Source organism: Lichenostomus cassidix, chromosome 5, assembly GCF_008360975.1.
Source record: "Lichenostomus cassidix isolate B80296 chromosome 5, HeHo_3.0, whole genome shotgun sequence".
Lineage (NCBI taxonomy): Eukaryota > Metazoa > Chordata > Aves > Passeriformes > Meliphagidae > Lichenostomus > Lichenostomus cassidix.
In genome coordinates, this window is record NC_139486.1 from 56,871,836 (window position 1) to 56,899,458 (window position 27,623).

The window sequence follows — 27,623 nt, forward strand, 5'->3', positions numbered from 1 at the left end:
GAGGAATGTTGTTACCAAACAAGCCAGTGTTTTTGTGCAGGATGCCAAGACCTGCTAGGTCAACTGCAAATAACTTTATTTACTTCACTGGCAGATCCTCATCTAGGAAGAAGGAAAAGGTTGTGATTGCTTCCAAACGGGAATAATCACTGAAGTCTCCTGGGTTTGCTAAGAACACGTATTTTTCAATAGTGCAGCTTTAGTGTGGAGGGAAGTTAATGATTCAAAACTGGAATTTGGATGACTCCTAAATGTTGAAATAATTTGGGACTGCATGTGTCATATCCTCCCAGTGTTGAAAAATCCGGCTTTGATATGTGTGTGCCACTTACTTGGAGTCTGTTTTTATGGATTGATGCATATTTATGCATATTTATGGATCTATGGAGATGCTGAGGATCTGCAATCACTGATGATGACCATGCTGTGCTAGAGGCAGGCCCCTGTCCCAAATGTGAAGGCAAAAAGGCATCCCCTTATCAAAGATTCTTAAGAATCTAAAATCTCCATTTGTAGTTACTAAACAAAACTATGGAGAGCTGGAGACCTCTTTTCAATTCTTGCTGCAAATTTTTATTGTCCATTCTTTGAACTGTCTTTCCATACCCCTGATCTTAGACTGTTTTAGACTCCTGGAATTGGAACTGCCCAGTGAAGCTTGCTCTCCTTCACACAGCATCTCCTTGCTGCCGAGATTTTGAAGATTGTGGAGGATGTAAATGTGCAGTAGAGACCCAAACTGATGTCATAGATTAGCAGCTGCACCTCTTCTGGGTGATGAATGAGCTGAATAAAGATCAGCTGCACACATCATGGAACAGTGGTGTAGGGGAAACAGGCACTAGGAGATATCCCAGGATGGAACTCCTCAAAGAGTAGATTAGTGGGGTTCCCTGTGAAAACCAAATTGCAGTTTCCCCGCAAGCGTCTGGAGTGTTTGTTTCCAGTATCCAGGAGAGGAATTTTTGTCTCCACGTTTAAAATGGGTGGATGACATCCTTGTCCTTATCTAAGTCACTGTGATACTGGGGCTGACCATGCACTGGAGAGGACTTGAAGCAGGAAGCATTTGAGACTCTGCTGATGGGCAGAGTGCAATGAGGCTGAAGTACTCTTTGAAATACTCCTTTTGTATGAAGTGCGGGGTAGAACTGCCAGAATTACCTCAGTTTTTGAGATAAAAGAAACAGAGGTACCTCTGAAAGGCTGATTTGAAATATTTTGCTTCAAACCCAGAGGGAGAGAGACTGCTTTAACTCATTAAAAGTGTTCTCCTTTTGATTACCTTTATTTGGTCAAAAGCAGGTTGCTTTTCTGATAAATGCAGCAGAAAATAGACATCCTTAGAAAGCAACAGGTCATAGGTGGGTTATTATTGTTATTGCCTCTCACTTCACATGGAAATCAGTTTCCAGTTGCATATAGCTTTGCTAAATTTAAGCAAGCAGGCCTGTGGTAATTTCTTTTATCTTCTGGCCTGTATTTGTGCAGTTAAGCTTCCCAGTGCCTCTGGGTCTGTTTAGTTATGCTTCAACCTGTGATTAAATGCTACTTTCCTTACAGTTCCCATGAGTAATTTGAGTTCTTTACTGGAGATAAGGAAATCCTTTTTACTGTGTTCTGCTGTGTTTTGAGTCTGTTTTACTTTATTGTCTACTTCCATCCCTGTTCTCCCAAGCTGAATTTGGGATTGTTGAAGAGAATTTGCAGATTAGAGAAGGAACCTGCCTGGTGCAGTGAGAGAAGGGTGGGTTTGTGCATGGCACTGCATGGGAGCAGGAGTGGGCTGGGGAAAGGGGAAACAGCCAGGATTAATTGGGACCCCACTGTTCAGGAAGTGACTAGAATTGGCCAAAAAACAAAGGAAGACTGAAAATGGCTGCTGAAGGCCCTGGGAATGATAATCCTTTAAACAAGGGAATGGGGGGTCAGTGGTGGGAGAGAGCACTGATTGGAGGGGTCAGGCTGCAGGGAGGAAAAAATGGGTGAGGAAACTGAGTCAGGAAAGATGAGATGAAGAATACCCTGAGTCTGGGTGGTGACCAGGGCCACTTGGAGAAGGTGTGATGGTCTCTGAGGACATGGGCTGAATCAAATTTAAGAAAGAAAATCATATTTGTGGCTGGGAAGGAAAAGTGGATTGAGGTGCAGGTAGACAAGGAGACCAAAGCTAGAAGCTTGTCTGCAAGGGTACAGGAAGGGAAGCTACAGTTTTAAGCCATTAGCCTGAGATTTGCTGCGTAAAGTGCTGAGGATTAGGAGCAGGAACTTCTTTATACGCCACGATGAGCAGAAATGTGGCTGGGAGAGGGAGTAAAGGATGGAGTGGTGCCCATCACAAACTCAGAGCAACCTGTCAGCCAGAACTGGGAATAGAAATTAAAATTCTGGTTCTTGCCTTTGTGCTTGGCCACTCTCTTGTCATGTCTTTCTCTCTTTCTCTCTTTCTCTCTTTCTCTCTTTCTCTCTTTCTCTCTTTCTCTCTTTCTCTCTTTCTCTCTTTCTCTCTTTCTCTCTTTCTCTCTTTCTCTCTTTCTCTCTTTCTCTCTTTCTCTCTTTCTCTCTTTCTTTCTCTCCTTCTTTCTTTCTTTCTCTCCTCTCTCCTTCTCTCTCCTTGTCTCTTCTCAGAGCAACAGCGAGCTTTATTAGTTCAAGTGGTCTATACAACACAGGCAAAAGTGCAGCTCTTTGATGTAGCTTTTTAAATGCACTTTTTAAGTTTAGGAAATTAAACATGCTAAAGTGATTAAGTCACAGCACATTAAGGTTGTCTGCAAGACAGAATTTGCACTCTTGCATATTAATTATGATACAGTGGTTAAGTGTATGGTCTGATACACCTCTTCATGCTTGTGTTTCTGTTTGCTGTTACATTTTTGCATTTGATATTGCATAGTAGCACAGGATGACATTTAGGAAAAGTTGATATATGCACTGTCAAGCTGCCTTTAGGTACATTGGGTGTCCATCCCTGGTCAGCTTGTGATAAAGTCAAAGCTGGTAATCACCTGTTTGAATACATCTATTTCACCCAGTAACCATATTTTCTAGTGCAAAACTTGCATCAGATTTTCTTAGTGGAAATGATTAGTCTGATATTCCAGAAATATGTGTGAGAACTCCTCCTTGTGCAGGTTTAGGACTGAGAAATCATTTACAGTATGCTGTCATTAATACAGTTGTTGTTGTGGGGGTTCTTTTTGGGGGGTTTTAGCAAACCTAACATAGGCTAACCAAACCAAAGCTAACCAAACCAAGGATATCTTCAAGAGTGTTTTTAGCATGTAGGTTTTTTATTCTTGCTGTGTTTTTAATGACAGTGACCACACTGACTTGAATGGGAAACTTGTCACTTCTTAAGTGGTCACATGGTTTGAGGAGCTTAATTTACTTTAAGATGTGACAGATGTGCAAAACCTGTGTGGATATGTATGGGGAGCCTTTCTTTAATTTAAAGGAAAGAGTTAAAGGGACTTGCTTTTGAAGCACACTGGCATTAACACAGACTGCAGCGGAAATGTGAGATATCGCTCAGTCACCGCAGGGGAGAAATTAGTTATTTATTTGTCATTGGTGCTCACTGGCAGTCAACTGTAATGCCAACTAGATGTGCAGAAAAGAACTTATCCTAAAGGATATCCCAAAGGAGCTCAGTTCAGACAGCATTCTGTCGGGGAGAAAACCCCCACTGATGGCTGACGAGTGACCTCTGAACATTGCCTTCCAGAAATCAGGAATGGGAATCTAAAGGCCATCCTGGGCCTCTTCTTCAGCCTGTCCCGCTACAAGCAGCAGCAGCAGCAGCCCCAGCACCATCCAGCCCAGCCAGCAGGGCCTCCATCCCAGTGCCACGTGGGGATCCCCCAGCAGCAGGTGCCAGCTCCACTCCACACTCCGTGCCAGCAGCCCCCACAAGCTGTGCAGCATCAGTTCAAAGCACAACCAGAAATGCAGTCCAGGTGGGGAAATCTCCTTAAACTTGGGGGGTTTTTTTTTGTTGTTTATCTCTGGGTTTTGCTTCTCATTGAAGGTCTTAAAAAGCCAAAGAAACTCCTTTCTTGAGTTCTGCTCCAGGATAAAGTGTGTTGGGAATGGAATGCTGGGTAGCAATTGATTTCACACCTTTGGAAATCAAAACATGTGTGTTCTAATATGTTCTCAGTGCTGGAAACTGCAGCCCAATGAGTGTAACACTGGGACCAAGTAGCCACAGGGTTTTAAAAGGATGTTTTACTCACTATTTCTTTTGCTTCTTTCTACTCACAAGGCATGTATATTGTTTCCCTTAGAAAATACACATTTTAAGCATATGCAAACCAACTTCAGTTCTCAGATCACTAGAGTTTCAGTCCCCACTAAGAAGTGGAAGGGTTGCCTTTCACTGTGGGGAAGGGTTACTCTGACAGTGGTAAAAGAAATAGAGCTCATACTGCCTGGTGGCAATCAAAATCAAATCTAGGCTTTTTGGTCAAAAATAATATGCTTCTGGCTTTACATGAAAAATAATTTTCATAGTTGGTGGTTGTTGGCGCTCCTAGATCAGAATAAAGATGAATAGAAAGGGTCTTTGTTCCCTGAATGTCTCTAATACTAGGAGTGCTCTGTCCAGGCTGCAATAAAAGCAAATTCTGAGTCCAGCCTTCTGCTGGTCTGACTCTTCTCCTGCCATGACAGGGAGGGTTTGGTGGGGATAAGCGGCCAGAATTAAAAGCAGAAATAATATCTGCAAATTGCTAAAGTATGAAGGCTTTGTTGGGTTTGCATGTCTCAAATTGAGGCTTGTTTGTGTTAACACACATTGAGATGAACACTGGCTTAAGTGCTGCCTGATGAGGGATATAAACAGTTTAACTGAAGCCTTCCAAGTGAGACTACTCAGAGGTTAGTTGGGTTTGGCTTTTGTGCCTTCCTTCACCAATTATGCTCATTTGGGTGTAAACAATAGTTTTGTATAATTGAAAAACACAGTGTTGCTCCAGCATGGGTAAGCTTGTACAGGAAATAATTACTGTGAAATAAAGATGTGTTTGAACAGATTTCTGCAACTTTTCTGTCAAAAAACACGCAGAGATGCATGGGAGCATTTGAACATTACTGTGGTATATTCAGTCCATTGTGTGGATTGGGCTGGGTTTCAAATAATTGAAATATATCTATCCTGAAGATCTTCAATGTCGTGTTTTCTTAGTATGTTCTAAAGTCAAATTGCTCAGACTCTACGGAAAATATATATAATAAAGGATTGAGAAGGAAAAGAGGAATAGAGTTGGGGGTTGTATGCAGATTTACATGTTCATTACTCTGTAAAAATTAATTAATTTCACATTGTAGTGGTTTTGACCTGAAGTCATACTTGGGCAAGAAGCTTTATATTCCTGTGAAATTCATTAAAAAACCCTTTTTCATCCTAAAACCAGTTATTAAGTGCAGTGGGTTAAAAAAAGCCTAAACAAAACAAGTTTCTTTGTTCAATGTTCTCTTCCACTTTTTCTTTCCTGTCACAGTGCATCTCCCAGGGACTCATCTCAAAGCAAAATCATCCGATTCACTCTTGGTCAGAAAAGGTCTTCTAGGTTAGCATTTCTTCATCTTCTGCAAAGCATGAGTAATCCTTTTGCAATATTTCTGGCTGCATGTTTAGGGTTCCTGTTGGAAAAAGTTTGTAACTAGGCCTTTACAAACAGCTGAAATGTGAAAGTTTTGGAAGGATTGGGGTTTTTTTTGGGTTGTTGTTTTTTGGATGTGGAATGTATTTTGGCCCATGAGGAGATGATTTGATTTTCTTGTTCTTACGAGCTTTTTTGCTTTTGAGAACAAAACATGGTTCTGGGAGTTCTCATCCTACCGGGTATTAGTTCTATTTTGATCTGCATTGTTGAAATCACAGAATCACAGAATGGTTTGGGTTGGAAGTGACCTTAAAGACCATCTAGTTCCATCCTCCAGCTGAGCTGCATCAGGCCAGTGGCTCAGCTAGTGAGGAAAGTGTCACCTGCATGATGTGAGCCCAGCCAGCTCTGTCTCATCAGAGCCCCTGCACTCCCCAGTGCTCTCACAGCACTTCCAATCTTCCTGGAAGTGATTGAGAAGTATTTAAGTCCATTTTTTTCCTGGATCCCAGCATGACTTGCATGCCAGCTCATCTGACCATCTCATCTCAGTGATCATAAAGGTTGCTGTGGTTATTAATCTTGTTTATTTTGCTACTATAATATATTTAAATGTTTGACTAGAATATAGTTTTGCATTGGTGAATTATGCCATACCATTTGTGTTAAGCTTGTGAGCTATGGCTTATGATCTTTACTCAGTTTGTCTAGATTGTTATTTCTGCTGTATAATTTGGATTTATTTCCTGGATCTTATTTCTTTTATGATAACAGTGAAGCTCTTCAGAATACCTCATGTTAAAAGTTCCATGTTTCCTTTTCATTTTCTCCCTTGATCATAATTATGGCTTGACAGCTCATGTTTGCTTAACAGAGATGCTGAGCAGTAGTAAAGAAGAGTGTTCTCCAAGCTCAGTGCCTTCTCTCTAAATAGCAAGAACATAGAAATGTCTTCCTGAACCTGATTTTTTTCCTCAGATTTCACAGGCAGTGCTGTGAAATATCTTGACCAAAAGCAGGGGCTCACACCCAGTTAGTTACACTGGGGAAAAATAGTCTAAGAGAAGAGATATCTTCAAGAGTGTTTTTAGCATGTAGTTTTTTTATTTTTGTGTGTTTTTATTGGCAGTGACAGCACTGACTCGAATGGAAAACTTGTCACTTCTTAAGTAGTCACACGGTTTGAGGAGCTTTATTTACTTTAAGATGTGACAGATTTGCAAAACCTGTGTGGATATGTGTGGGGAGTCTTTTCTTGTCCATCAGTACAGGAAGATTGTCTCTTCCCTGCTGCTGGAAAACTCCCCTCCCGTACTGGGGCCTTTGCAGCCATCCTGGAGTGGGTGCCCCAAATTCAGTGTTTCAAAACTGGGTGGAAATTTTGAGCTGAGGTACTTTGTAGAAAACCTAGCTCATTTCATGTTAAACAAAATGAACTTTTCATGAACTTCCTTGTCTTGGTGACTTTTCAAGTTCTCAAGAAGCTTTGCTTGTCACTGCTTGCCCTCTGCTTCTTCCCTTGCAGTCTCCTCTGCAGTGGATGAAGCATCTCTGGGGTGTTCTCATGTACTCCTTGCTGCAATAATGAATATGGAAACGTTTTTAGCAACCCCCAGTGCTGGAAAAAGCTGGATAATATGAGAGACTTTGTCTAAAAGTCAACCTCAGAACCATGATGTGCTGTGCTGAATCTGTGGTGGTTTGAACTTGGCAATTAATTTTTGGGTTTGTATTTGAATGATGCCCTCGTGTCTTAGACTCTTGAGCTTTGAAAGCATGTGCATGCAGCTGCTGACATTTTGGCTTTTTCTTCATGTTTCTTTTCATATTTTCTATTTCTTCACTAGTCTTGGAGAAGTCAGTTTGTTTAGGAAGCCTTGCCAGGTTAGTTCCTGGCTTTTCTTCCTGCTCTCAGAGGCACAGTGGTGATTTGGTCAGTTGCATCCCCACTCTGACAACTGGGACTTCTTCCTTTTACTTTGTTATCAGCACAAATTATTTATATAAAGAAGCTTTTAAAGGGTTTTCTGTATGAATGTTGGCTTTGAAGTGTTCTGAGATGTGATGCTAGTGGCTCTCCTGATTCTGTTGTGCTTTTTGGTGAAGTCTTCCACCTCCCTTTTTGCCTGAAAAGCATAAGAGCTTGTCTCCTTACTCCGGAATAACTACTAATTTTTTTCCTGGTTAGTCAGCTAAATCTGGTAAATACAGGCTGTGGTAAGAAAATGCTGGAAGGGACAGATGCCCAGTTTAAACCAGAGGCTTGTACCACTCACTGATAATGTGGTTACTGTATTAGGGGGCATTTCAGCGTTGTTTGATTTCTACAGGCTCAAATAATTGAACCAAGTTAAAGTTTTGCTGGGCTTGGTTGCTGAGCTTTGTAGCTGTCAGGGCAGAGATGTGATGTGCTTCTCTACACGGGCAAAAGCAGCCAGGTTCCATCTCATTGTTATTTCTGAAATAAGGGTAGCCCTTATGGGGGCAGCATGTGACGAAGTGTCTGGCAGTCTGGTTTAAGAAAAGTAGTGCCTCACTTCATCTTAACCTTTTACCAGTTGTACTGCTCCACTGAATTTACCTGTAACTATTCCTGATTTACCAGATTTGTGGCAGGTGACTTTTAATTATGTCTCAGGGTTTTTTTCTGATGTAAAACAATTCAGACTGTAGCTTGTTTGGCATACACTTTTCATCTAGGGCGATCCTTTGATTTGTTCTTACGGAAGTAGAAAGACCCTGACGAGTCTACACTTGTGCTGTTGATGCTTTTATTTTCAGCTTATGCATGGTACCCCATAGTTTCTTCCCCCTTTTTCCCTGTGCCTAATGGTGCTGTAATTGTCCCATCAGACTGCCAGGTCCCACCACGAGGGTGTCCGCTGCGGGCAGCGAGGCCAAAGCTCGTGGTTCCATCAGTGCCAACAACCGACGCAGCCAGAGCTTTAACAACTACGACAAATCCAAGCCTGGACTTCCCCCTCCCACCCCAACAAGCAGCAATGACAAAGGTAAGCTCTTCACATTTTGGATTTCTCTTCATTGTGGCTTCATTGGGAGGAAATCGGATTTTCTGTTAATCTCCAGTTGTAGGACTGTCTCAAAGCTGTGTGTTGTAAACGTGACATCTCCAATCCAAAAGCCAGCTGGATCTTCTTGAAAAAAGTGTAGTCCTCCTTAAATATATCTGAAGTTGTGACTTGCTGGCCTGAAGGTACATCCAAAAAATAACTTTTTTAAGTCCTGGCGCTGGTGAACCATGTTTTTTCTTTTTGCTTCAAGCACAGATAAGGAGGAATGAATTAATCATAAAATGAGGCATTTTGATGAGTAGTTTGACAAGGATGAGGAATGACCACTAAAGATTTCTCCAAAGTTTTTCTATGATAAATAGCACCGATTGCTTTCATTTCCATCACTGTTGTGGAAGATCTTTAAGATACAAAATTACACAATTTAAATCTAATTTCAGGAATCATCTAGCGTTGTGTTTGAAGGCAGGAGCATGTTCTATTTTATAAATGTTGCAGTGAAATGCTGTCTGTGGCAGTGCCTCAGAAACACCCAGTGCCATGCTGTGTGTGAAGCAGAGCTTTTTGAATGACATTTCCCGACTTTGTGTCCATTCACTGATTTAGCAGTCTGACAGCACTCATTAAGCTTGAGTTTGTGGCTCTGAGCTCTGTGGTGCCACACTCACCAGCAGGCAGGGGGGATGTGGCTGGTGACAACTGAGCACATCTCTCCAGCCTGCCACGGTCAAATTGGCGGCGTGGGCTGGCGGCAAATTCCGTGTCCCTGAAGTCATCCTGCTGACAAAGATGGGCCAGCAGTGGCCTTCAGCACAAGCTCCTTGCAGTGGCTTGACAGCCACAGCCTTCAGGCTCAACTCTCCTCCCTGTCGGTGCAGAAGTTCTAATGACTGTAATGAGCATTTTGCTCCAGGGAGAAGCACTGGTCTGGGTCAGCTTGTCTGTGCTTCTCGTGCTTGGTTCTTTCCAGGAAACTCTGTTCTTCTTCCTTCCCTAGAAATTGTTGTCCTAGGACTCCGTGTCAGTAGGTTTTGGAATGTTACCCCAAAACCTCACCTTGGGATGGTGGCAGTGGAGGATCCTCAGTATCTTCCAGGGACATTCTGAAGCACCCTGATCAGATTTTGCATAAGAGAAAAATTAAATTCACCACTGTATAATATAGCTATTATAACTATTCTACAAATTAATTTATTAACATAATATACTAATAAATTAGCATCGCTCTACCCTGGTAAATCCACGCTTACTCTTTTAGAAGGTACAATGTGTAAACAGTAATGATTTAGCTGTAACATCAGCATAGAAGAGTTGTCTCTAAATCTGAATTAAGTCTGCCTTTCAGTTCAAAGAACAAGCTAACAGGTTATAGTGTGAAAAGCAGAAACCTAATAAGACCTAACAAGGAATCAAGAAACCTAACAAGAAACCTGACAAGTCTCTTTCTTTGTCCTTCTTGTCAATACTCTTCTGTTCATGTCCCATAAATGCTATGCTGGGCTGGGCAGAGGTGGGGTAGGATTTGTCTTGTCCTCAAGCATGGTTTGGTTGACTGGATGATCCCTACTCCATATGTGATGTTAGGCTGCTTGGGAGGGAGGACTTCCATCTATTTTGGCTTTTTCTCAATTTACCAAGATTACTAAATAAGGGAAGTACTGGTTTTAGTCTTCAAAAAAGAAAAAGGAGGAAAAGAAGTCCTTGTGCCTACAGAGAAATAACAATAATTTGTCAACTGAGTAACTTAAACATCAACTACTCTCAGACAGTCAGTTCTGGGAACCCTCATTCCTCACTGTAATTCATCTCCTGAGAAAGATAAACTGGTTGCTGAAGAAGCACATGAGATGAGCTGCTTCCTATGAATATTACAAATGACTGATAGAAACAAGCCTGGTTTTTAGGCTGACAATCCACACAAGTTGCATTAACTACTCAGAATTTTTCTCTGGTCAGAATTTCCAGTCATAAATTATGGTCTTAAAAAAAAAAAAAAAAAAAAAGAAAATAATGAGGGCTTGTGTAAAGTTGAACTTGAACTTTTCTTAAAAATCTAATCATGACACAAAGTTGGTCTGCATCCATGAGAAACAAAAGCAGTTGGTCTGACAAATTTTTGGCTTATTTGAAGTTAATTGTAATGTTGCCAGGCAAAGTTTATTGTCAAAGTGCTAAGACAATTCCCGTTTTCTGACCCATATCCTGTGTTTTGCCTAAGAAAATGAGACTTACATGACTGTGCTGTGTGGCAGGCTTGGTAATTTCTCATCTTTTTACCCAGTACCTGCTCTTTTGTGTGTTTTTGAGGAAGGAAGTGGAGAAAGGACAATCAGCCTCTTTTGGCACGATTGATCATTTTGTGATAGAAGGTGGCCTTCAGTGTCTTATGTTTGAATAATTTCTTATTATAGGAGGTTGTAATTTTTAGCTTTTATTAATCTGTGGCCTTTCCCTCCGAATGCAAATTGTCTTGTTAGCCGATGGTCTGTGTCTTGTGGCGATGAAAGTGCATTAATTGAAACAGAATGCATCAGAAAGGAAAAGGACAGCAAATGGAGCATGGAAGAACAGCCAGCTAGTGGGAAATAAATAACCTACATTTTTCGAAAGATTCTGTAAATGAGTTAGTGATGAGAACATGGATTTTCTAGAAGTTGTGGGGAAAGGATTTATGTAATATCAAAAATGATTGCTCTGTGCAGAAAAATAAGAGTTTCTTGGATGCATGCACGACGTGTTTGATGTAAGATGCACATGAGCTCTTAGCAAAGGAGACCCAAGTCTCTCTTCCCCACAGCTGACCTCATGTCTTCAGTATTATTTTTCCTCTCAATCCTCACATGCTGTCTGACACCACTTTCAAGATATGGAGATCAGTGTTCTCTAGTAAGGATGACTTAGACACCTGGTTCAGTCTTGTGGGCACCTGCTTGGAGGTTAGGGCTTGATGACTTTAACTTGCTTTTTGGAGTTAGCCCCTCAGTTTATATGCAAAATTTCCTTTTTGTAGGGAAATTACCCAAACTTACAGGAATTTCACGACCCTCATTGCTCACATCATAAAGTGGTAACATGCTGTGCTATGGTTTTTTATTGTCACAGTGATTAGCCATTTATAATTGCAGAAACATTCTAGACAGGATACTTTTATGTGTGTGATGGGTGTTACAGGATTTTTTAAAAGAAAAATGCCATTAAAGCCTTAATTACATTTTTGGTTTGTGGGGAAGTAAGCCACTCAGGCTTGTGGGTTTTTGGTTTTTTTAGTGTCATCCTAATCCCTTCATACACCTGGAGCCTTTTAGTTCTCTTCTGAATTGTCAGAGTTCCTTAGTCCATGCTTGTGTAGGAATAGCTTTGGATTACTCCATGCATATGTGAGAGTACCTTTGGTTTACTTTCTTGTCCTTTAATATCCTTTTTTATCCTTTAATATCCTTTAAGATCCATGCCAGGTTTACTGTGGCATGGAAAGGCATCAGCCACTTTCCAAGGGCACTGCTGAACTCATCTAAATTATCAAAAACATTTCTGAGGAATGTAGAGAGGCAAATGAACACTGCATTTCTGTGTGCAGTTATTAGTTACTAGTTATCTTGAGGTTCCCCATTAGTATGTCCCCCTAATTGTGTATTAGGATCATCAAAATATAGCCAAAATTTTATTTTCATATGCAATTTAGAATACATAAATCTACTTTTTATCCATAACGAGGAGCAGAGCTGCATCCTAGGTAGCATCAACAATGAAACTTAAATATATTGAAAATACAGCTTTAGTAAAGACTTCAATAGAGTTGATTTTCTCATTAATTTTTATCAGTGTTTTGCTTGCACACAATGGAGATGTTTTATGAAAGCAGCCTGCAGTTCTGCAAAATGATGGGTATTTTTGACCAGCTCTGAACACCCTCCTGCATCCACTGTCTTCACTGTTCTTCAGGCACTCAGTTTGCATTTTGCAGCCTCAAAATCTGATTGCATTGTCTGGGAATATTCTGCTTATTAGTTGTGTCCAGTCAATAAAATAAAATCAATGAAGTTATGAAGCTGTGGGAAACATCAACTTCCTATGCCATCTCTACCATGTTGATGATGTGATACAGTACTTGCATTCCTTCTTTTTATTTTTTTTCCCTTCTACATTGTTCCTAGTTTTTGATTTAAAATACTCCTACAGAGGGCAGTAGAAGTCTGTGGGAAAAATGACAGTTTTCCATAGGATAGAATGTTAGGTAAAATATCAGTAGGAAGAAAAGTACTACCAGGCTTTGCCCATTTCCACTTCAGATCAAAGGAGATGTTTATTACTCAGATTTATAAAGAAGGCAGTGCTAAGATACCAGGTTTTTCTTAAACAGAGATGGTGTTAGAAAAAGGAAAACCCCAAGATTATGTGCCTACAGATTCAGCCAGTGAAGTGAAATAAATGACTGTTTTGATAGCAGTGTTGTGCAAACTTACTTGATACAAGTCTGATGAGAGGGTTCTCAAACCCCATCCTGCCAACTCAGTGCTAATCTTAGCTCTGCACATCATTTTTTTAGGTATGGATGGAGAAGGAAATTAAGTACTCCTCTCCTGCTCCTTTTATTTTATTTCTTTCAAATTTTGGATAAACCCTTTTAACTTGGAATGTTGCATAGATGTAAGGACTGTCTTTTAATATGCAAAGAGTAGTCACAATGTTCACAAGGATGTGTGGTGACAGGACAAGGGGCACACATTCCTTTAGGGGAAATCCTTTGTGGAAATGGGAATAAAATTCTTCACTATGAGAAGAGTTAAACCTTGGAGAAGTTTGTCCAGAGAAGGGGTGGGATCTCCCTTGCTGGAGGTATTCAGGATTTTCCTGGCTAACCTCATCTCAGGCTCTGCTTTCAGCTGAAGGTTGGAAGGAATATCTCAGAGGGTTCTTGTGACCTAGACTGTTACCACATTTTTTATACCTTTAAATATTGCTCCCTTTAAAAATTTTTCTTAAGTGTAAACTACTTAAATAGGAAGAGATGCTGAGGTGTTTTAACTGATGGTTAAGGAATAACTGACAGTTAAGGAATTTCTTTCCTGTTAATTTTTTACCTTCGTGTTATCAAAATAGGACTGACTACCATCAGTAGAATGTGAGCAAGAAATGTCAGCCCCACTCCAGTGAGCAAATTGGTGTATGGTTACACATGCCACATGTGTGCTAAAAATGTGTGCACTTTCTATGTAGGCAGTTATATTTATCAGGTTCAAGAGGGCATGGCATCAAGTTCAAGGGCACAGTTCAAGAGGCTGTGGCATATCTTGTCAGGGCTTTAGCAGGAAAGGCTCCTCAGAGTTAAATCAGTGTCTTCATGTCAGTTTTGCTGTGAAATCTGTATTTATTTCCCCAAATGCCTTCTTGTGAAAGAGTAGAAAACCCTAAACCTGGAGCTGAGCCATTGGAATTTCTACTCCTAATGATAAAAATGTTTCGAATTCAATCCTGTATTGGTATAAAAATGCCTGGCAATACACTCCCATGGCTTGGTTCTGTGTGATACTGAGCTTGTCATGAGCTCATTAAAATGGCAGATTTTGGATTATGTCAGACCCTCAGATTCAATTTTAAATGGCTACTTTAGCAATAGAGAGGAAAAACTCTCATCTTCATGCGGAGCAAGGCAAGAAATGTGCATAAGGAGATCAAACCTCAGAGTGCTTGTGGGTAGTGTCTTGAAGGTGAAGATATATTGAATGATGAATATCATTATATGATATGAATGATATAATATCATTATATTCATATGAATGATGAATATCATTTCAGTGATATTCAAATGGGCTTTGCAATCGAGGGATGCTGATAAAACATGAGGAGCTCAGGATAAATAGAGCTTAGGAAAATCTCCTTTGCAGTTTGGTATTTGAAGGGTTAATTATGCTCTTGGTCTGAAAGAAAGGTTATAAGGTTCCCTTATTACCTACAGGATACCTGTAGTGACATTGATAGTAATCACAATTCTTCCTTATCTAAATAGGTAGTGATGGGTATCCATTTCTCAGGAATTTGATATTAGCCCAATGAAGACCACAGATTGGATAGAAATGTTAGGAATGAGGATGTTTGGCCATTGGAAGAGATTAAATCAGACAGAATGAGTCAAAATGTAATATTTGCCCAGAGCTGATACTCAGACAGAAGTTCCAGTTTTGGTTCAGAAATTACTGAGCTCTGTTGTCTTTACGGTCAACATAGATGATCTTAAAAGCTTTTCTGGATGAAAAATATTTCATTTAAGCACATTAAAATGGAGGACAAGTCCTCTTTTGTAGCTTTATGTAAAATGAGATTAAATATTTGATGTTTTGAATTATTTGATTTGGCTCCTGTACCAAGTACAGGACAGTCAAGTGACATTGCACTAACTTCCTTGCTGGAAATCCTGTGCTTGTTTTATCCTCATGCAGTTTTTCCACTCCAAATAAATGAATAATAATAAAATGGGACAAAACCCAGGCTATTGCCTTTATTGCCAGGAATAGTGTAAGAACTAAAAAAACCCAAAAATGGTGAAAAAGGAGCTCTGAGACTTAAAAAGTGTGATAGAAATTTGTCTTAGAGCATTTTACCTTTTTTTTTTTTTTTTACCCATTTATAGTAGCATTGAGCCTGAATGGGAAAGAGAAGGCTCTTTATGGTTTCAGGTGCAGGGATAATTGTCAGGACAGTTGCAGCAGGGAGCTGGGATGTTGGATGCAATTCCTGTGACATTGAGCCAGCTGACCTGGTGCTGGCAAAAGGTCACTGGGATGGCTGAACAGACTCTTTTTACAAAGGGTTGTTTGACAAGGGCAGCTTGTGACAGGACAAGGGGAATGACTTCAGACTGACAGAGGGTGGGTTTAGGTTAAATATTAGGAGGAAATTGTTTACTGTGAGGGTAGTGAGGCACTGGCACAGGTTTTCCTGTGGTTGCCTCATTCCTGGAAGTGTCCAAGGCCGGGTTGGATGGGGCTTGGAGCAGCCTGGGATAGTGGAAGGTGATTCTGCCCATGGCAAAGGGGTTGGAATGGGATGAGCTTTAAAATCCTTTCCAATCAAAACCATTCTACTGTCCTGTGATTCTGTTACTACATAACAGTTTTTACAGTCAGTCTCATCATTTTCAGTTATATCTTTTACTAACCAAAGTCTTAGTCCTGAAGAAGTGTTCAGGTACATGGTGTCCTGATTGGTGTCCCTGTTGGGTCAGGCACTGCAGGATCCAGTGGCACACAGATAGGACATAAATGGGAAATACTGAGCCTGGTGTCTCAAGCCATGTTCTTCATGGGCTGAGGATTTCCAGCTGAGGACTCTGAAACACTAAAAGTGATACTGAAAAGGCATTGACCCTTTTGGGACCAACTGCCAGGTCATCACTGGAACTGTTTTCAGCTGTGCCAGTGCACTGCTGCTGAGCCCAACTCTGGGAAGCCTGGGGGAGAGGTGGGTGAGGAGAGCTTTGGAAACCAGGAGCAGCTGGAAGATCTTAGCAATTCACTAGAGACTGCCAGAAATTAGTGGAGTTCCTGAGACTGAAAGATCCCTGTGCTTATGGATGGACAGTGGATGGATGGCAGAAAGCTGGGAAGTGATTTTCCAGAATGAAATGAGCTGGCTCATTCAATAGATAACAGTAAGTTAAATAATATATATTTATTTATTCATTTATCTATCTATCTATCTATCTATCTGTCTATTTCTTTATAGAAAAAATTCAGGTAGCTAGAACTTTCTTTATGACTGAAAATTGTGTTCTTATAGGCTTAGAAAAAATTTCCTTTCTCTGACTATTTGGAAGAGTTACATTCACTCCTGTTCTGTATCCATCTTGGGTTTAGTATTTAGGTTTCTCTTTCATTAGAAATGAATCTACTAATATCTTTAGAAATGAATCTTATATTGGAATCTAACATTTACTTTTGGAATTATGACTTGATAAGACTGCAAAATTCACTAAGATTAAGAGGATGGTGAAAGTGCAAAAGGTTTTGTATTTTTGAGGAGGCCTAAAGCCGTAAAATTGGAAACCAGTTTGCCCACCCTTTCAGATTTTCACTGGGAAATAATTGTGATGGTCTCAACAGCACAAAAACGTTTTTATTACTTACATTTCAGTCATCCCACTCTGTAAAAATGTACTAATATCTCATTTAGGTCAGCCATGAAGCAAACATCATCCTCTGCTTAGTGTTTAGGATGCTGTCTCTGTGCTTATCTGTGCTGGCAGTCAAGAGATGCTCTGGTTTTACTGACCAAGGGTTTTCCCTGTGAGTCAGACAGATGTAAAATAAATGTACTGAGAATTGAGAATTTGTCTCAACAAATCCATAACCAGAATAGTTGGTGTTTTCTATTGTTCTGCTGTATACATTATCCAAATGCAGATGCTGGAATAATCCTGTCCAGTTTTCTAAATATGATACACATTGAAGATATTTACTAAATGTTCAGGGTAATTTCTTTTGCCTTGAATATAGTACAGTGATCATGAATTTGGTGTTGCAAGAGTGAAAACAAAAACACAGAGAGAAAGGAAGGACTGTGGGGTAATCTGAAAATATGCAGAGGACCCTGGTACTTTTGTTGAGTCAAAACTTTGTGGTGCAAATATGGCTCCTGGTTTTAATTCTGTTTAAAGAACTGTGTTGAAAATTTCAACAAGTTTGCGACTTACACTGTATACTTCTAGAATGACATTTGTACATAACATGGGGAGTCTGTGTTCCAACTCTGAAGGAAAATCTACTGTGCCTATGTAGAAAACACCTTCACCTGAGAGGTGTTCACAAGTCTGGTGTGAAATGTCTCATGACAGACTTAACCATCTCTTAAAGTGTATGTATCCCTGCTAGTATCCATTTGGTCTTAAAAGTAGCTGTTAAAATATAAAACCAATCAGTGTGGCTAAAAACAAGGCATATTTTTGCTCTTCCTTGATCTCTGTCCTGTTTGTAACAATCTTCATGTATTTGAAGGCTTCAAATGTCTCCTTCAGCCTTACCTCCTCTAGACTAAGCAATCTTTACTACTCCATCCTTTTTCTTATACGTTCCTTGTGATAAATCTCTTCAATGTGATAAATCTCTTTTATGTCTTGGTCTCTACTGGCTCCTTTCCAGCCTGTGAGTCTTTTAGAGGGTGCTGGAGCTGGACACAGCACTCTCTCTACCTGATGTCTTACTTTGGTGCTGGGCAGCACAGAGTAGTTAGGTTCTTTGTCTTCTATTCTGTTACTCTACAAACCTCTGATTCCATATATGATACTCCTACAGCATTTCTGAAGGAGGTTTGTTTTCCCTTGGTGCCACATTATGAAGTGTGCAGCTGCATTCTGCTGCAGCTCCTTTTGCTGCAGTGCAGTTGCAGAGCTGATGGTTTGACCTTTAAAATTTAGGCATTCGGTTTCTCCTCTCTCAGCACAAACCTCTTCAGTCATCCTCAATGAATGAAACCTTCCTGACTCAGGTTTATTTCTCCAATTTACCAAGTGTATTAATGCAGAGAGATTCCCCAGACAGAAGGCTCCTGCCTTGTGTCAGAAGGTGACCCTCACGAGAGTCATTAGTGTCAAACAAAATACTCATCTTTGGCCAGCTCAGATATCCTTGTATCCTGGGGTATTGTTTGCACCCTTTCACTTTCCTAATCAAACATGCTTTTGAAAGATTGGCCTGTCTTAGTAAATCCTCAGTGACATATTTGTGTTGGGTGTGTGCCCATCAAACAGCTTAAAGACTGTCAGGAAATAGCAAGCAGTATGGCATGTTCATAGGACAAGATATGCAGTGAATCATATTTGTCCTTAATTTTACAACTGTTCAGCTGGCTGAATCTGGCATTTAAAAATGTGTCCTCTTCTACCTAAGAGAAAGCCTGGCTGAACGCTTAATCATGGCCAAAGTGGAGCTTTATGAGACCACAGGACTTTGAACGTAGTTGGTATAAGCTTTAGAAATACATAAAACAAGCCAAAAATGTATTTAAATAAAGTTTTAGGGGAAAAAAAAAATTTAAAAATATTCACTGGTGACATATTCTTAACTGTACAGGTCCTGAGGATAAAAATCCTGAGCTTTGAAGTAAAATTTAACTTTGAAAAGCAGCCTCTTAGCCAGTACATCTGCATATCTGCGTCGGAGGTGGTGGAACCACGGTAATTTATACCAGCTGAAGAGCTGGTCCAGCATTTCATGGCCTTTACGGTGCCTACATGTTTCCTTCTAAAATAAATATTTACAATTTCTCATAAATTTATTGCTGGATGAAGTGTGCCAGAGAAACAGCCATGGAAACGAAGGGTCACTATTAAACCATGGGAAAGCAAAGAGCAGTGGTGCTACATCCCAGCCTTCCCTCAGTGCCAGTGTGTTTCTACCACATCTGTAGGAGCTCCTTCTCCTTGGGTAGGAGCATTGTCCAGCCTCCCTGGGCCCTTCCATTAAAAATCTGCCCCTATTTCTACCTCCATGGTCATTCCAAGCCTAGATTGGAGCCACTGCTAACAGCCAAATGGGTGACAATATTTCCTAAATGCAATTCTCAGGCCACTGATTTTCACAGTGCCTATTTCATATAACCTGCAGGAGAGATGTGACAGACCAGGGCTGCTAACTGCACATATTGTCCACTCCAGCTAAGTGTAAAATCTTATGAAAGACTACAGAACAGCTTCCTGCCTGGAATTCATTAATGCTTTTGAATAAGTCCGTTATGAGAAGTCTTGGGGGATTTGAATGTACAAATAGTGAGAAGGAAATGGAGAAGAATGAACAAGAATGGTATTTGTCTAGTGTTAAATGGGGAGTGCAACTTGTTTTGAATGGCACAGTAAACTTGGTTTCATTATTTTTATGATCATCCCACTGGTATGTGGTCAGTAGAGGTCCCTCCAACCTTTCCTAGGCATCCATGCCCGACAGCATTTTGAATTTTACAGTAACTAAACAAAAACAACAAGGAATTCAAATGTCTTAGTTGGTTATGGCGAGACAATGAGAAAAGGGGCTGCCTGTGCTGCAGTTTGATTTCCCTTCACCTCAGCAAAACTCTGAGTCCTGGCTGAGTGAACCAGCCAACAGCAGAGCTGTTGTTCCATGTGCTGGAGCTCTGTGTGAATGAAGGCAGCTCCCCAGAAACGTGGAAGTTGAGTTTCTGACATATCCACAGGCTTTGGAGAGGCTTTGGAGAGATAGAGCACATTTCTGTGAATGTGTGGGACTGCTGTTGGAGCTATGGAGTTTACAGCACTGGGATTGAAGGAGTAGATGTGGTGGAAGGAAAGACAAATATAATGGAGTACAGGTAATTTTTGTGTTGTGTTACAGTAAATTTAATTGCTGCTGAAGGGAAAATCGGTGGGAAGAAGTTGAAGGAAGCAATTCTGCTTAGTTAGAAAGGCTCCTGAGCAACCTGGTCTAATGGAAGGTATCCCTGCCCAGGCAGGGAAATGATTTTTAAGATCTTTCCCAACTGTGGTTCCAACTATGATTTTAAGTTTTTCTCTTCAGCAAAGCAAAACGTTCCCTATTCAGGCTTTTCTCAGGTTATACAGAATTGCCCTATCTGGCAATCTCTGCGTTTTTAAAATAAAAGATAAAAATTTAAAAAAAAAATTGTTGTTGGACTTTTTGTGGTCCAGAATAGAAGAAGAGAGAGCAGAAAGCTTCAGCCATCCTGTGGGTGGATGCTGTGCCCACCCCAGGCTGGTAGCTCAGCCAGCCCCTTCCTGCCAGCTGTGGTTCTCCCTGGTCATCAGTGTTACAATTGAAATGGAAATTTCCGTGGGCCACGAGAGTTGTGCTTATTTTGAGAATGGACTGTGTGCCAGGTTGCTCTTGTTGGGAATGTTCTGCTCTACCTGCTCGTGGTTTGGATTATGGAAAGATTGTGGTTTTTATAGTCGACTCCTGGCAGGAATGCAGACATTTCCATACTTAAGGATTTGATAAATGTTTATTGAAGAAGAGAACGGCTCAGCTAAAAAGCTTTTCTCTGTAGGACTTTATGTGTAGTGCTTTGAAGGAGAGTCTTCTGATGGGTGGATGGGAAGGGTCAGGATTCACCATTTATTCTTCTAGATGGGACAAGATGAAACTGCCACAGTGGTTTCTGCAGCTCTGACACTGTAATGTCATAGAGCAGAGCTGCTTTTATTTCCTAAATTAGAATTCGCTTGTGAATTTGCTTTTAAATCTGTTATCTAATCTATGGGCTGGATTGAAAGATATTTCTCTTCATAACTACTTATTTTTCCCATAGCTGAGAAATAAAAAATAACAGTTTGTTCATTTGAAAATGGGTAAAAATGCTGTTAAGTTCTTGACCCTCCTAAGGAGAGTAACTATGAGAACATCCTTTGTCTGTGTGTTGCCTTTCATGCTTATAATGATGGCTTTTGAAAGTTTTCAGTTACAGCAAATCAAAGTCCTCTTACTTAGAGTGAACATGACAAATGATGGGAAGTTGCATATATTTTCCCCTGACCTTATTATAACATAAGCTCTCAAAGACTTCTGTGGAAGAATTAAATCATAAGCCTTCAGATTCTTTTTTTTTTTTTTTTTTTTCCTCTTCACAAATGGGTAGGTTTGCAGATGCAGTTCAGTCTTTGCAGGAGCAGCTGAAATCAGATTTACCCATGCTACAGTGTGTATTGGCATTGGAACTGGACCACCAACATCTTTTTTAGCAGGAACACTAGGAACAAAATAGATTTCAGGCCAAGATTTGACTTTGAAAAGAGGAAAGTGATCATTATTTATTGTAGACTGCAGCTTGGGTTTGAAAACATTTCTTTTATAGTCAGTTTTAGTTAATGCAGGTTGCTGAAGAAAGAAAATATCTCCCTCACAAAGGAACACATGGGAAATAATAAGCTTATTAATTGAATGCATGAAACCTGCTCTCCTTTTCATGAAAGAAGGGCCTATGCTATGCTGAATAAAACTTTCCCCTTTGCATGCTGATGTGCTCTCCACGAATTGATGTTGCTGCTTCATTAGGAAACTCAGCATTTGAAGCTGCATTCTGGCAGCAGAACTCCTTTTGCTTACCAAACTTGGCCAGAGGAGTAAAAGGGCCAGCACTTGTTCGTAAGGAAGAAACAGAGAATCTGAAAAGCTGAAGTTCTCTTGAGCTGGAGCAGTTTGTCACAAAAACGTTTAAGGGTGAACCTTTTCTTTCTTGCAGTAACTGTGCCATGGTGCAATGTAACAAATCGCTTGAGGATGTTCAATTTCCAGTTTCACTGTATTTGACCCAAGTATGAATCAAAATCCACTGCAGCTGTGTAAGAAAATAGTCTTTACTTTCCCAAAGTGTTGCTGCTTAACTGTAGACTTTATGAATATTTTTTTATTCATTTCAGGTGCATAGCGTCCAGAATTCACTTTGTGGCAAATGTTAAGTAGACAATCTGAAAATTGCATTACTGTTGCAGTCTATTCTTTGGTTTTGGTCTTTTTTTTTTTTTCTTCTTTGTGATGCAGTCATAGTATTGTCCTAATTCTGGTTGCTCTGACATGTCTGTAAATGGAGCTGCAGTCTGCTCATCCTGCACCACTGGCAAGAGAAGCAAAATTCACTTCCAAACAGGAGGGTGTATGTGGGGGTGTTGGGACAAAGAGAACCTTGTGTTTATAAACAAATACACTGGAAAAAACATATTTTAGTCAGTGACCAATAATAAATAAATAAATTGATTTCCTGAAAACATTAAAAAAAAGAAGGAGAAATTAAAATGTTCTGGATTTTGCTGGGAAATAAATTTTGACCAGTGCTTTGGGATTTGGAAAACAAGCCATTTCACTTGATCCAAGCCAAGTGCTTTTCCCCAGAACTCTGTGAACTGGATCACTCATCTGGGCTGTTAGGATGTAGTTGAGGTCCCAGATTGAACCAGCACCTTCCATTCATTTCCAGGAGAGCGTTGCAGGGCTGGTCAGAGCCCTGTTTTGATGTGGTGGCCTCTGCTGCTGTGAGAGAGGGTCAGACTTCCCAGCCAGGTTATGGACCTGGGGCTCAGCTCCCCCTTGTTCCAGGGAGCAGCTCTGGGCAGGCTTGGAGAGCTGGGCAATGCAGGCTGGCTTGGTTCAGACCATGCACATGTTGCCTGCATTGTTCTCAAACTGTTGTGAAGAACCTGTTTGACAAGAAGGTGGATTTCTTTTCCAAATATGCTCAGTTGTCTGCGTGCTCAGACCCTGAGCTGAATTTTTGTGCCTGCATATGTTGTACTAACAGGGTATACAACCAGCTCTTCTACTTCACAGACACAGCCCTTATTGGTAATTTTCATTCTGTCACCCTTATATTGCCCCAATCCTGTTTTTCTGAGCAAGTGGAGGCTTCCATGCCCATATTGATCAGTACATTGGGTCCCTCCCTGGACCTGGGTGTAAATCCATGCTAGGCATGTTCACGAAGCCCAGACAGCTCTGATGATTTCTGGGCATGGCTGTGCTTTGTGCTGAGATTTGTTTAGCATGGTGAGGCCAGAAGACATGTGGATTAAGAATTTAGTGTTGCAACTGCTGCCAATCTCCAGTCCCTATGGCGATATCTCAGTATTGAGAAGGGCTGTTACTATTTTTAAAAATAATCCATACAAACTAACTGTACATTATGCACAATTGGGATTTTCATGAAGCTTTCACTCTATTGCTGGATGTCTTCTGTGGAAGGCAGGCTGAGACAAAGGCTTGCTTGTTCCAAGTGTGCAAAAGGAGCCTGGTGTGGTGTGGGGATGGGAAGTGGATTGGGATGAGCAGGACTTCAGGAAATGAAAACAAAAACAAAGCAGTGGTGTATGGTAAGAGGCATGAAGCAAAGGGGCAGTGGTGCAGCTTTTGAAAGCACAGGGAAGAGCATTGCTGGCAACTTGTGAAGAAGTTGTCACCTTCCTTCCTCTCTGTGTCAGAGCACTGTGTTAGGTCACTGCTGCTGTTCACGCTGGGAGTCACTGTGACTCCTTCCACAGTGGTGGAAACCCTGAAGTGCTCAAAAAATATGTAGGTGTGGTGCCTGGGGATGTGGTTGAGTGCTGGGCTTGGTTGTGCAGGGTTCACGGGTGGACTTGATCTTGGAAATCTTTTCCAACCTTGGTGATTCTGTGATTCCTATGAATTAATTTCCTTGATCCTCCTTAACCCGTGGGGTTGAATTCAGCAGGCTTGAGCAGAGCAGCGGGAGGGCCAGGTGGCATCACTGTTTGGGATATTTGGTGCCTTGGTTTTCCCTCTGTGCTAGAGTAAAACAGGAACAATGCCCTGGAAGTCAGCAGGCTGGCACAAGCTTAAAAGCAGCGTGATTCCTGTCTGGGTCTTTAATCCAGCTCCTGCTTCCTTCCAGCTCCATGTGGGTAGTTTGCCATAGGAAAAAGATGAGCAAAACTGGCCAGTATAATAGTTACTGGTTAAAAGTCTTGGAAATCTTCTGACTTCAGTAATATCTTTAAAAGCAGCGTTAGTTCCTGCTATTCCACCATGTGAAATGGCTGAGTTTATTATTAAGGAGTCTCTAATACTCTTAGAAACCCGATTCTCTGTCGAGTCAGGAAGATGTATGTGCTTTAAATCTCCAGTAGATCTGGTTTGGATCAGAGGAGGGAGGTTAACAGAGCCGTATCTTCACTGAGCAACTGAAAGTGAAGTAAAACAGTCCCTGTGTGGCTGCAGCAGCTCGTGATTTACAGGGCTGGATTCACAGGGCTGCTCCTGCTGCCGAGAACGCACGCTCTCCGCTGCTGTTGATTTTTGAATTAAAAAAATGCAGCTCTGTACACAGTTTACTTTAGTGCTAGAGGGCAGGGAAATATAGGTAAGAGCCGTTAATCCCCAGCAGGCTGCTGGGCAGGCGAACAGACACAGATGACAAAATTTAATTGGAAACATGAGCAGTTTAACAGAAAACATATTTGTGATAATTGAGAGAGTAACATCTCCAAAAAGGAAACTCTGCAAAGAGAAACTGATTCAGAGGAGAAGTGGCCACTGGTAGGTGAGTGTGATTTTTCAAGCTCTCTTTAAGCTCGGAACTAATTTCTTAACAAGAACAAATAACATTAGGAGGAACTAACTAAATAAAAAATTTGTTTTCTCTGTGGGGGGGAGGGCTGTACAGTTACTGCCACAAGTTTCTCTTACAGCTGGATTAGGATGTGTGGTAATACTTAATTTAGGTTCTCTGCTAAAGGATATAATTGGTTTTGTTTTTGTACATGGAGTTATCTTCTACCTTTGCATGTGAAGATCTCACCACCCCCACCCCCAATAACTGAAAGGACTTTAGTTTTACTTTTTTCCTTACTCCTGCATTTTTTTATAAGTTTGAGGTTTTTCTAAGAATTGAACTTGGACAGCAAGTATTTTGCCAAAAGCAGAGGGAACCCTTAGTTATAAAATAGTGCTGTGTTTTTGCTAATGAAAAAGTATTGTGGACTTAATAAGGGAGAGCACATTGCAGAACACATTTTGGTTTGAATTGGAAGAGATTCTTTTTCTTCCTTTTTCTTGAAACAGCAAGTAAATGTAAATTATACAGTAGGAACTCGTTGTTCTGCTGGGTAGGAAAAGAAAACTGGCTTTTATTTTCTCTAAATTTCACTGATGTTGAAAATACCAGTGTGTCTTTTTAATGTGATCAATGTGAAATTCTCGATGTTTCATTACAGAAAGAATCTCACACTAGCTCTAACACCAGGTACTACTGTGTTGTTTTTTTGGGGTTGTTTTCTGCATTTCTTTTTCCAGAGCCTGCAGACAGCACAGCCTCCCAGCCCACAGGAATGAATGAAAATGTCTCATCCTCAGTTCAAAGCTGCGGCAGCGCTGTTCCTTGCAATAACTCCTCAGCCATCCCTCAGCCCAGCTCTGCTATTAAACCTTGGCGCAGCAAGTCCCTCAGTGCCAAGCACACAGCGACGTCTTCCATGTTATCCGTCAAGCAGCCGGCGGTGGAGCCTCCAAAGCCACCCTCGGAAATCGCCAAAACGGCTCCCAACGGGCAGAAATCCATGCTGGAAAAGCTAAAACTCTTCAACAGCAAAGGGGGTTCCAAAGCGGGAGGGACGGCGCTGGAGTGTCCGGCGTCCCGGGATAACAGCTGTGAGAAGCTGGAGACGCTTCTCAGCTTTGAGGAGAGCGAGGAGATCGATGCCACCAACCAGAATGTGAGCAACCCGGGATCCATGTCCAGCAGCCCCAAAATTGCACTCAAGGGAATTGCACAGAGGACTTTCAGCCGTGCACTGACCAATAAGAAAAGTTCTCCAAAGGGTAATGAGAAGGAGAAAGAGAAACAAAAAGAGAAAGAAAAGGAGAAAAGTAAAGACATTATGAAGAGAACATCCATCACTGAAAAGCTGGACCTGCGGGAGGAACCTAAAGAAGAACAGACAGCACTAACAACAACAACAGAGATGCCAAAAAAGTCCTCCAAGATCGCAAGCTTCATCCCTAAAGGAGGGAAGCTGAGCAGTGCCAAGAAGGAGGCCTCTGCTCCTTCGCACAGCGGAATACCAAAACCAGGAATGAAAAACAGCACAGGGAAATCCTCAAGTGCCCCCGCTGCGGCCAAGGAAGGCGAGAGGAGCCGCGGCGGCAAGGCCGGCTCGGGGATCTCGCAGCAGAAGTCCCAGCTGGACGGCCGTCATTCCAGCTCCTCCTCCAGCCTGGCCTCCTCGGAGGGGAAGGGCGCCGGGGGCCTGCAGAGCAGCAGCAGCAGCCAGGCTGTGAACGGGGCGGTGAGCACCCACAGCACGGGCAGCAACACCGTCAGCGTGCAGCTACCTCAGCCCCAGCCGCAGTACAGCCACCCCAACACCGCCACCGTCGCGCCCTTCATGTACAGGTAGGGGACACGGGGAGCGGGGTGCACACAAGGGTGGCTCCGGATGCTCTTTCAGGGGGGTGAAGCAGCAAGGGGAACGCTACATCATGGAAAAGTTCCTTGCTTTGAGAGAGTAGGCATTTTGTGCATTTTGACAAAAATTGGTGAAAGCTGTCAGGTTGAGGTGTTAGACAGGAAGGGGAATAATGGTTGTGTTCGACCCTACCAGCAGGTCAGATGAGAATCCCTTTGGAAGAGCAGCACCTGCTCTTCCAAAGGGTACAGGAACATGTATCAGGTTTGTTTTGTGCATAGCTGTGCAAGTTGTGACAATGCCAAGACCCACTCATGGTCGTCATTGTGGCTGGCAGTGGTGGAGCTGCCTCACTGCAAACAGGAATTGGAAATTTGAAATGAAATAAAATAAAAATCCTTTCGTTTAGGTAAGGCCAGACAACAAGTCTGTGGTGTTCTATGTAGTAACCCTGAGATGAGCAAAAGAGCAGCCAAGTGAGGTCACAGCTAACCTCCGTCTAGTCCATTTTCTGTTTGAAGCACTTTTGTTTGACAGTGGCGGTAGAAGATGCACAGGGAAGTGTAACAAGAGAGAAAAAACCAGGAAAAATTCCTAAGGATGTGCTCCCCACCATGACTGGGACACCAGAAGTTCCTCAGTCAGAGGCTGAGATTTTTGGTTTGGACAACCATCTCTGAGTTTTCTTTGACAGTTCTTAGCTCTTTCATAAGAAAAGGATGCAAGTGTTCACTCTGTCTCCTTCATCTTCTTGCTGCTCATGATTTGAGAGACCTTTATCATTTTCTTCCCTTCCTAAAGATGTGTCTTTTCTAGGCTGAGGTATCCTAGCCTCTAGTTTTCACTTGTGGAGATTCTGTTCATGATCTTTAGTCATCTTTGTTGCCCTGTCCCACAGGTTTTTTCTGTTCTACTGAACACATTTTTGCCTTGAGTCTCTTGGCAGATGTAGCATAAGAAAAGGGTTGCTCACATACTTTAAGTAAAAGTGAATGTAAATAGGATGAACCTGAAGGACAGGGATGCCAAAAGCCTATGTGGGAATGCAAAATGGGAAGAGCAACCCTTGAGTCTTCTGATCCCTTTAGGAATTCTCCCTCTGTGTAT

At 41.5% G+C, this 27,623-nt stretch overlaps 1 protein-coding gene across 3 annotated transcripts in view; it reads left to right on the forward strand.

Moving 5' to 3' along the window:
• NAV2 (neuron navigator 2) overlaps positions 1-27,623 on the forward strand; it is a 194,214-nt gene that overhangs the window by 69,554 nt on the left and 97,037 nt on the right. For 2 of the 3 annotated variants that reach the window (XM_085063238.1, XM_085063241.1), the window contains exons 5-8: positions 3,728-3,959; positions 5,505-5,573; positions 8,463-8,620; positions 25,405-26,503. In XM_085063238.1, the coding sequence (XP_084919364.1) occupies positions 3,728-3,959; positions 5,505-5,573; positions 8,463-8,620; positions 25,405-26,503 (1,558 nt within the window). The remainder of the gene's footprint in view (positions 1-3,727; positions 3,960-5,504; positions 5,574-8,462; positions 8,621-25,404; positions 26,504-27,623) is intronic. The other variant, XM_085063239.1, reaches the window with a different exon arrangement.